Source organism: Haliotis rufescens, unplaced genomic scaffold (genome assembly GCF_023055435.1).
Source record: "Haliotis rufescens isolate VD_foot unplaced genomic scaffold, xgHalRufe1.0.p SCAF_26, whole genome shotgun sequence".
In the NCBI taxonomy this organism is placed as follows: domain Eukaryota; kingdom Metazoa; phylum Mollusca; class Gastropoda; order Lepetellida; family Haliotidae; genus Haliotis; species Haliotis rufescens.
Window position 1 is genome coordinate 7,782,573 of NW_025963957.1, and position 11,767 is coordinate 7,794,339.

At 43.4% G+C, this 11,767-nt stretch overlaps 1 protein-coding gene across 1 annotated transcript; it reads left to right on the forward strand.

Moving 5' to 3' along the window:
* The first annotated feature begins 797 nt into the window (after positions 1–797).
* LOC125383684 lies at positions 798–1,277 on the forward strand. The gene has a single exon (XM_048402388.1). It carries the CDS (start codon positions 798–800, stop codon positions 1,275–1,277), a length of 480 nt encoding a protein of 159 aa, XP_048258345.1.
* Positions 1,278–11,767: the final 10,490 nt, after the last annotated feature.

The window sequence follows — 11,767 nt, forward strand, 5'->3', positions numbered from 1 at the left end:
CCTAAGAAAAAAAATAAATCTCTCCCCTTCTCTATAAAAAGGCCATTCATGTAAGAAATGGCATCAGTCTGAGAGAAATGAAGCGACAGACCAAGACACGACAGCGCATTTTCCCTCTGCTGCTGCTGCAGGGAAACAAAACAAAGGATTTCCTACTTCCCTTTGGACGGCCTGGTTGGAAAAAACCTACTTTCATCCTGAACATCCTGCAAGTTTTGGAGGCTGGCGACCTTTGTGGAAAGCAGCACGCATCCACGCTCAAGATGCAAGAACCAGTAAAAGCAAGAAGAAAACCAAGCCATCGCAAAGTCAAATCAAGTGTTGGTTGCAAACCAAAAGTACCTACACCTTGCACAAACCAGCCAGACGCTCCTTTCCGAGAGACCACTATGGTGTGGGAGGGGTCGATGAATTGTGGCAAGCAGACTTGAGTGACAAGGATTCAAATATCTGCTGTGCGTGATCGATGTGTTTTCAAAGATGGCATGGGTGCAACCCCTGAAGGCCAAGAGCAGTTCTGCTTTGACCGAAGGTTTTCAAACCTTGCTGATGCAACAAGCCAAAGGCCGACTCCCTGCTCAATTGCAAACAGACAAAGGCAGAGAATTTGTCAACCGTCCTTTCCAGGCTCTCATGACGAGCCATGGCATTCATTTCTACACCAGTCAAAATCCTGAAACGAAAGCAGCCGTGGTGGAACGGTTTCAAAAAATAAAATGTGGCGATACTTTACACAGCATGGGACCAGACACTATCTCCCAGGAGATCCCCTGTCAGAAATTCGGGTGTTAGACTACATGGAGGAAAAACAACAACAACAGCTGCAGCGCAAAAAGAAAATAACAACACAAAGACTGTCGTCCCCCAAGACAAGATCCACCTCTCTTTTACTGCCGGGCACCCGTGTACGTCTGAACAAAAGCAAAGGCACCTTTGAGAAAGGTTATCTCCCCAATTGGACCACTGAACTGTTTACAGTGGATCGGTTGGTGACTGGGAGAACACCTCCTGTGTATCGGATCAAAGATGATCATGGTGAAGTCCTCCAAGGAACTTTTTACCCTGAAGAAATACAGCCCATCTTGAAAACAGACGATGTGTATGCCGTGGATCGCGTGCTGAAAAGACGTCCAGGACAGAAACAGGGTCAAGAAGAGGTCTTGGTGAAATGGACTGGCTTCCCTGCCAGTTTTATTTCGTGGATCCCTGCAGATCATTTACAGATAAAGGAGCATGCTGTCTCTCAGACTCATTCAGAGGGTGGACACACGCGATGACAGAACCGCCACCACCACCACCGTCATCACCTCTGCAGAGAAGCCTCTCAGCATCCGTGGGTACCGATGAACCACCCCTTGCTGCTGCACCTCGTCATCACCAGCGCCTACACTCACCTTGGTGTTGTTTTGGCATGACTTTACCACGCAGTGAAGTCGTGTTTTTTGCTCTGATCATTGTGATATATGGTGTGATCATCATGGGCATGGTACAGTTGGCCTTGGATCACGGAGAGAAACAATTGTGGACAGCCCTGTTCTCCAGTTGTTTGGGATACATACTTCCACCACCCACCTTGGCCGCCTCACCAGGCATACCCAGGACGACCCCACCCACCAGAAGACTTCAACTTGATACCTCATCCACCCAGAGTTTTCTACCCTAACTCACGTCATCATGGCTGTCACCTTTTTTTTGAAACAAGACTTTTACATGACCCTACCCAGTGATGCCTCCATGGACATCTATCCAAACAACACTGTCAATGCGTATGAAATCAAGTTGCCTTATCCTCTGCATCTGGACCGTCAACAGTGGGAGGTAGGTGATAGCGAAATTTAATTTACCGATGACATGGTACAACGTCGCCCCACCCTTTGACTGGTTTGCGCTGAACCTCAAACTGAAAAAAGACACCCTTGTGTATGAAAGCACGGGGAGCTCTATACCACAGCCACAGTATGGTATCGTCCGTTACGAAAGCAAGAAGATTCCAATCGAGAAAGGCGTCTATTCATCTGAAGATTTGGTGAAAACCCTCAACCGTTTGATTCAGGAACATATTACGGATGTCTTGAAAGAACAGCCCTCAGACAGCGTCCAAAGTGATGGAAGACGGTTTGTCATTGATGTCATGTATCCCAAAGATAGTCTTCGATTTGACATGCTTGAAGATGGAAAGGTGCGATTCCAAGCCCCCCAAGAAGTAGCAATCAATCATCCTCTCATGGGAAATACATGTGGACCACTCTATTCCACGGAAGTGATCATGCACAGTCCACTCTCGAGAATGCTCGGATTTGTTCAACTACCGATCCTCGGTGAGGAGGACTATAAAACCTACACAGAGAAGCCCGTTCCCTTGACTGCCTTGGCCCAATGGCAAGTGGGGCTACTCCAATGACAAGTGGCTATGTAGAAATCACAGGTGATACAAAAGCACATCGTCTGTCAGGATTTGATACTGTGTACATTTACACCAACCTGGTCGAAGATCAAATTGTGGGCAATACGATGGCTCCCTTGCTGATCTACGTGCCTGTGTCAAAGAAGATGATGCAAGACAGTGTGGTCATTAAAAGCCCTCAGCACATTCACTACCTAGGGCTGCGTCATGGTTCCTTTGACGGTATTAAACTCTATATCATGGACGACACGGGGCGACCCGTGCCATTTAATATGGGGAAAGCCATCGTGACACTTCACTTCAGACGCCGCTACTAACGCAGAAAGCAACATGTTGGAACACGCATTGGCACACCAGATGAATCGAGGATAGTTAGGCCAGCGAGGGAGTGGCATCAAAGTATACAAAGGACGATATCATCAACCTGGCAGTGGCCTGGGAGGTATCTTGAAGATGGCGTTGCCTTTCCTTAAATCTGCCGGAACATCAGTGCTCAAGATGGGTAAAAAGATCCTGCCTGGGTTGGTGAGTGATGTGGTTGGAGGCAAACGCAAATGGTCAGAGAGTCTGAAACATTGTGGCACAGCAGCCCTGGTGGATGTCTTGGAGGAATGTGAGGAGCCGAGACCCCCTAAAAGCCGTAAAGTCGTCCCAACCACCACCACCACCCACCAGAAAAAAAGGAAAAGAAAAATGGTTTAAAGGTCAGTCCTCATCAGACTTTCAACCTGACCAGACGTCCTTCAAGGCAGAGAAAAGGGAGAAACATCCATCATCATGATGCGCCGAGATGCTGCGAATGTTCAAAGGCCCAGTTGGATCTCATTACTGTACCCCCTGTGACCACCTCTGTGCAAGAGGGTCAGTGGATTCGCTATAGTCCCTTGGCACCACCCTCTGTAGCAGGACCGCTCCAGTTTAACATTTCCAATCCCGTGAACGCTTACATTGATTTGAAACAGTGCTACCTGAGAGTATGTCTACGCGTGACGAAAGATGATGGCACGGATACCGTTCTAGCGGATAACCCCGTATCGACAGTCAACAATGTGATGCATTCCCTGTTTCGCGAAGTGCAGCTGCAAGTGGGACACAATCAGTTGGAGATCACACCCTCCATGGGTACTTACCCTTACAGAGCCTACTTGGAAACCCTTCTGAGTTATGGTACAGGAGCCAAAACATCTCACCTTCAATGTCCTGGATGGTTCACCGATAGTGCTGGTAAAATGGACGTCTTCAATCCTGATGCAGATGTGAACACAAGAAACACAGGTGTCAGAACGCGACGCGATCTTATCGTACCCACCAAAGAAGTGGAACTTACAGGCCGTCTACACTGTGACCTGTTTCTTCAAGACCATTATCTGCTGGATGGTGTCCCTATGAAACTGGAATTGCTACAAAGTCCCGATGAGAGGCGGTAGGGACTTTCACAAGGATTACCTTATCGGGGGCCAATTACCAAACGCGTGGTCCTGGGACTAGTGGACAATAGTGCCTATGTAGGAAGCAAAGAGAAGAATCCGTACAACTTCAAACACAATCATGTCACCATGATGAAGCTCAAAGTCAACGGCCAGGAAGTCCATGGCACGGAAATGAAAAACGACTTAAGCAACAACAGCGCCCATTTGAAACAAGTCTACATGAATCTGTTCCGAAACATGGGGCAGCTATGGCGACCTGAGACCTGCGAACTGACTCCCAATGCCTTTACTCAAGGTTACACCTTGTGGGTGGTGGATCTCACCCCAGACCTTGGCGTTGATGAAGGCATCAACTACCCACGACACACTGGCAAGTTGGGTTTGGAAATCCAGTTTGGACAAGCTCTCGAGGACCCAGTCACCCTCATCTGCTATGAGGAATACGGAAATGTTCTGGAAATAGATCGTTTCCGGAATGCGATGATGGTATAAAAAGAGCAGCGACAGACGGTCATGGCACACTTTTTCTCCTCCTACAAGGAACCATGGATGAACCACTCGGGTTGAGCACCTTGGATTTAGAAGCCCTCGTGGCTGATGACGAACCACTTCATGCCATCTACTGGGGCACCCTGGCCAGAGATGACTTTGCCAGACTGGGATGGCAACAGGATGACCCTTTTTACCCCAAAGCCTACGTGATCAACACAGATTTAAGCGATCAACCTGGCACACACTGGGTGAGCATCTATCGTCCAGCTCCTGGATCCGTGGAAATGATTGATAGCTATGGACTGTATTCATTACCCCTGTTTAAAGAGACTTTGAATCGCATTAGTCAGATTCAACAACGATGGAATACACGCCCCTTACAACATGGATACAGCACGTTGTGTGGTGTGTACTGTCTCTACATGCTGACCTATCGCGTGCGTGGGTGGACTTTTAATCAAGTGTTAGATACGTTGGACTGGAAGGACACCGCCAAGAAAGATGCCACGGTATTAGCATGGTTTCATACCAAAGTGTCTACCTCCGTTCCTGTGGATGAGATGCCTGCCTTTCGACTGAGTGGCCAGACGCGTACCCTACTTCAAAAGAACCAACCTTTCTGCCCTTATTGACCTGACACTTCTTCACTGAACCTACGATCACCTGACTTTCAACATTCCTGATTGAGGACTGCGTTTTAGGAATGTACATACGTTCACTATCAAAGTGGCAAAAGTTCTTTTTTTTCAAAGTGTACATACGTTCACATACGTGTACATACGTTCATGTTCACAAAAGTCACAGGGACGCCCCTAATCCTGTGACTTTTGTTTTGTTGTGTTGGCTCATGTGAGCGGGGGATTAAAAAAAGTTAAACAAATAGTAGTGTTGTGTTGTCTGTAGGATGAAGAAAAACAAAACAGCATCGCCATGCACACCCCAGAGAAAAACAAAACCAAAACAAAACAAGATCGACATCTGACCGCTTCCTGCATTCCTACACCACGTCCATGTCTGTGCCTGTCGATTCACCTTTAGAAATTCAAGCAACACCTTAAGCACCTTTAAATTCGCCACTCACCGACTGTAACTTAGACGAACGACTGTCATAGTGGGCTGCAATACACGATCGCCTTGTGGAACGAAACCTTACAACTCAAAGTTTACAATCACATCACCATACCCGATGACATGATTTGTGGAATGTTGTTGCAAGATCCTTCCCCGATATGACGTCAACCTAGCAACAAAGTGGCAGAGTCGTCGACTGTGTATGATAAGCTCGTCTCAGTGAGCTATCATCTCCACATGCCATTACCACACACACACACCAAAACAAAACAAAACGATGAACCCGCCTCCTCCTTCCCTCACCTCCCTTCACCACCACCCTCCCTTCACCACCACCACCACCACGTCTATGTTTAGAACAACAACAACTACAAAAGATTTTTGACTCGCTTCTTTCAATGTCGATCCTATCGAACACTGGGGACTGGCTGTCGTTTCTCGGAAATTTGTGAGAGAGGTCATTGCTTGGAAATCGAACATGCCATCATTTCAATTGTAGGGGTGACGGGTAATAGAAAAAGGTTTTAAAATGCTAAACGAATATATTTCTACAGCAAACTTTATGAATTAACATTCTAATATACATTTAACATGTCTAAGAGTTATTAGTTAGATAGCAATTACCCCCAGTAAACAATAATAACATCAAAGTAAATGCCTCTCCACCCCGAACTTGGATGTGGCAGAACTTGACCTAAATCACGGTTACTCACACCTCACAGCTGTCAATGGCTGACAATCATATGTTTACATTAACTTGATCTAGTTAAAAGAAGCAAGATGACAATCCCGATCTATGATGTGGTTCAACATTTACCTGTAGATTTACTGGGATTGATCGAGCCTGCTGGTACATCCATATGATGACCAATGGAACTGAGTATGACTGAACAGCCGCTGTTTAGGCTGCAGACGAGCCGGATATTTTGAAACGAGGAATCTGCATGGTGTGACCTGTCAATTTCACGGATCCAAAGCCAAATAGTGACAGAACTTAGACATTTCTGGTCCAGAAATAGTAGGTCGTGTATATTCTCATAATTGTGCGTGTTCTGAAATGAATTTCATCAAGTTTGATAAGCTGTCACTTCAGTTGGGACATTGTTTTCGTGGACTTTCGAAAGGGAGTGTTTTCAGATGCACTTTCAAATCCCCTCCTGCCAAATTCTAACGGGCGTGGTTGACGGGGATGGTAATGGATATGAATAAAATGTCTTCAAACACATGTTATTATGTTATATTTCTCTTTCATTGTCGGTTGTTTCAATAATGAAATTACCTGTTCGTGGGTTTCAGAAAAAGTTACCAAAAAAATCAAAAATTATTATTTCTCAACAAAATTTATTAGATATCACTCTTTCATTTATTTTGAATGTGTGAATCTTTGAATTATACCTCCCCACCCTGAAATGAGAACCGTCCTAACGTGTCCCGGTTGTCATGTTTCTGCAATGCACTCTCAGTTATGGCTGCCAAAGAAATTGTTAACAGTAACAGTGCTGTTAAAGAATTGCAGGAAACCAGAAGACAACCCAGTACTGATGCACAGTGTGATGCTGTTCAACATTAACACGTTGACTAACTAGCCCTGCTGATGTGATGTTGTTTTTTCAAACAATTTTTATAATGTTATATTTTACTTTCATTGTCGGTTGTTTCAATGAGGAAATAGCTTAAATTGTTCCGATTCTGGTCACCATAGAACATTTCTCTAACAGTTTCATAAACATTTCATTTGTATGCAAAAGAAATGCCTTCGTTAAATCTTTTAATGTCATCATCGAAGCAGTCAGGGTTGCGACCCCTAGAACGCCCCAAACATCCGATATCAAACTACCGTATTTCCTCTATTTGACACTATACGCCGTCTATTAATTTCGCGAGAGCCCCCGACTCGGCGTGTATTAGAGACCTGTCTGGTATTAGAGACCCAGCGTGTATTAGAGGAAATATAGATATGTTTTACAGTTCATATGGGGGTGATCGATCGGCAGCCATATAGGCTATCTATGTATTCATACGCACGTTTTTGGTGTGAAAAGGCTTAATATATTTGAAAGGGGTTTCCGTAGCAAAAAGGAAACCTCTTTTTAACCAATCAGAATCAAGCATTCATCAATGTCATGGTAGAATTAAAAGTGAACTGCACTTTGGGGCATATGGCCTTGCAAATTGAATAAACTGTCTGTCTGTCACAACAAGTACCTATGTTCTGACAGGATTATATGCTGTATTGATGTTATTGAGTGTTGCATGATATTGACATTGCTGCATGCCTGTAACAAACTTTCACACAGCTTCAGTTAGTTCTGTACTTTCTATTGTTTGGGGTTCCTGCAAGACAACAGAAACAAAATACAATGATGTGTATAAAGAATACAAGATCACATGGACACAACAGAACCCAGGGAAATGTCACATCACTGCTGGGTACATGGCGGAGACGCTACAGACAAAGCATGTAGAATCAGGGGTGTCTGGGGAACTTGATAAAGTGAATGTGTAACTGCTATATATTATAATGTCATCCCAGGAGCACGTGACACTGACATTAGTGAGTAAGTTGGGTTTAACGCCACTTTTAACTGTGATCCAATTATATCGATGAAACCCACGAGCACGAGTATGGTGCTGACAAACCTAGAAACATAATCGGGGCGAACCGGAATTCGAACCCACAATCATAGGTTTCTGGCTTGCTCAAGGAACGCAACTCTGCACAGCGAATCGCGGCGCCTTAGACGACTTGGCCACCCGTGCCCCCGACATTGACATTAAATACGTACCCGAGGTGTATAAGTACATTTCTCTTTTACGTTCTTGGGCAGACACGGAAAGAGCGTTCTGACGATTGGGAAGATCAGTTTAGGGTCCACGTTAACGTTCTTCCCATAACCTGTGGACGAAAGGGCGGCTCAAAAAAGGCAATAGGTACCAAGCAACTGTTCATCATTTCTATCAGTGACACAAGTAATCGAATGTGCATTATTGAAATATTTTGACAACCTATCACACTTCACGTCATTTACTACATCATACATCATGTAATCTTTATCTGTTTATGAATCTTTTAAACATTTTACAGTGTAGTACATTTGTACACAGTATAGTACATCTGTACAAAGTATAGTACATCTGTACACAGTATAGTACATTTGTACACAGTAGAGTACATCTGTACAGGGTATAGTACATCTGTACACAGTATAGTACATCTGTACAGAGTATAGTACATCTGTACAGAGTGAAGTACATCTGTACACAGTATAGTACATTTGTACACAATATAGTACATTTGTACACAGTATAGTACATCTGTACACAGTATAGTACATCTGTACAGAGTATAGTACATCTGTACACAGTATAGTACATCTGTACACAGTATAGTACATCTGTACAGAGTATAGTATATCTTTACAGAGTATAGTACATCTGTACACAGTATAGTACATCTGTACACAGTATAGTACATCTGTACACAGTATAGTACATTTGTACACAGTAGAGTACATCTGTACAGGGTATAGTACATCTGTACACAGTATAGTACATCTGTACAGAGTATAGTACATCTGTACAGAGTGAAGTACATCTGTACACAGTATAGTACATTTGTACACAATATAGTACATTTGTACACAGTATAGTACATCTGTACACAGTATAGTACATCTGTACAGAGTATAGTACATCTGTACACAGTATAGTACATCTGTACACAGTATAGTACATCTGTACAGAGTATAGTACATCTTTACAGAGTATAGTACATCTGTACACAGTATAGTACATCTGTACAGAGTATAGTACATCTGTACACAGTATAGTACATCTGTACAGAGTATAGTACATCTGTACAGTATAGTAAGCACATTTGTACACAGTATAGTGTATCTGTACACAGTATAGTACATCTGTACAGAGTATAGTACATCTGTACAGTATAGTAAGCACATTTGTACACAGTATAGTGTATCTGTACACAGTATAGTACATCTGTACAGAGTATAGTACATCTGTACAGTATAGTAAGCACATTTGTACACAGTATAGTGTATCTGTACACAGTATAGTGCATCTGTACACAGTATAGTACATCTGTACACAGTATAGTGTATCTGTACACAGTATAGTGTATCTGTACACAGTATAGTACATCTGTACACAGTATAGTGTATCTGTACACAGTATAGTGTATCTGTACACAGTATAGTACATCTGTACACAGTATAGTGTATCTGTACACAGTATAGTACATCTGTACACAGTATAGTGCATCTGTACACAGTATAGTACATCTGTACACTGGGTATGTATTGTCTATCCAGACAAGCTGGAGGTAAAGTACACATTGAGAATTCAAATGGTGCACTACAGTTAAAATCATGATATTAATACTATATACGTGATTGTTTTTATATTTGATTGGAATGTGTGCTACATAAGTGACTAGTTTACGGTTTGTATCTAAAGTCATATGCAAACATATTCCCGTTTTTATTATTCGCCTTCAACTCCGTAACAAGAAACATAATGGTGAACATGTCATGGCAGCAGCATCATGTGCTGTGTAAGTGTTACCTGGACTGTGAGAGATGTGTTACCTGTGATGAGACTGTGGTGTTACCTGTGATGAGACTGTGTTGTTACCTGGACTGTGAGAGATGAGTTACCTGTGATGAGACTGTGGTGTTACCTGTGATGAGACTGTGGTGTTACCTGGACTGTGAGAGATGTGTTACCTGTGATGAGACTGTGGTGTTACCTGGACAGTGAGAGATGTGTTACCTGTGATGAGACTGTGGTGTTCCCTGGACAGTGAGTGATGTGTTACCTGTGATGAGACTGTGTTGTTACCTGTGATGAGACTGTATTGTTACCTGGACTGTGAGAAATGAGTTACCTGTGGTGAGACTGTGGTGTTACCTGTGATGAGACTGTGATGTTACCTGGACTGTGAGAGATGTGTTACCTGTAATGAGGCTGTGGCGTTACCTGTGATGAGACTGTGATGTTACCTGGACTGTGAGAGATGTGTTACATGTAATGAGGCTGTGGCGTTACCTGTGATGAGACTGCAATGTTACCTGTGATGAGACTGTGGGGTTACCTCGACTGTGAAAGATGTGTTACCTGTGATAGGACTGTGGTGTTACCTGTGATGAGACTGTGGTGTTACCTGTGATGAGACTGATTTGTTACCTGGAAGTTACCTGTGATGAGATTAAAGATACCTGTGATGAGATTAAACAGTTAATTACTTGTGATGAGACTTATAGTGTTACCTGTGATGAGATTAAGGAGTTACCTGTGATGAGATTAAGGAGTTACCTGTGATGAGACTGTGATCTTACCTGTGATGAGACTGTGTTGTTATCTGGAATGTTGGTGATGTGAAACCTGTGATGAGACTGTGGTGTTACCTGTGATAACATTGGGGTGTTACCTGGGATGAGACTGTAGTGTTACCTGTGATGAGACTGTGGTGTTACCTGTGATGAGACTGTGGTGTTACCTGTGATGAGACTGTGGTGTTACCTGTGATGAGACTGTGGTGTTACCTGTGATGTGAGCGATTTGTAACCTGGAATGTGAGAGATGTGTTACCTGTGACGAGATTGTGGTGTTACCTTTGTTGAGATTGATTTGTTACCTTGAATGTGAGAGATGTGTTACCTGTGATGAGACATCGTCTTACCTGTGATGAGACTGTGGTGTTACCTGTGATGAGACTGTGGTGTTACCTGTGATGAGACTGTGGTGTTACCTGAAATGTGAGTGATGTGTTATATGTCATGAGACTGTGGTGTTACCTGTGATGAGACTGATTTGTTACCTTATATGTAAGTGATGTGTTATCGGTGAGGAGACTGTGGTGTTACATGTGATGAGATATAGGAGTCACCTGTGATGAGATTTAAGAGTTAACTATGATGAGACTGTGATGTTACCTGTGATGAGATTTTAGAATTATCTGCGTTGAGATTGGTGTGTTACCTGTGATGAGATTGAGGAGTTACCTGTGATGAGACTGTGGTGTTACCTGTGATGAGATTGAGAAGTTACCTGTGATGAGATTGAGGAGTTACCTGTGATGAGATTGAGGAGTTACCTGTGATGAGATTAAGGAGTTACCTGTGATAAGACTGACGGTGTTACCTGTGATGGGATTAAACAGTTAATTACCTGTGATGAGACTTATAGTGTTACATGTGATGAGATTTAAGAGACTGTGATGTTACCTGTGATGAGATTAAGGAGTTACCTGTGATGAGATTAAGGAGTTACCTGTGATGAGATTAAGGAGTTACCTGTGATGAGACTAACGGTGATGCCGACAACCACGTTGATGAAGGCCCCTGTGGCT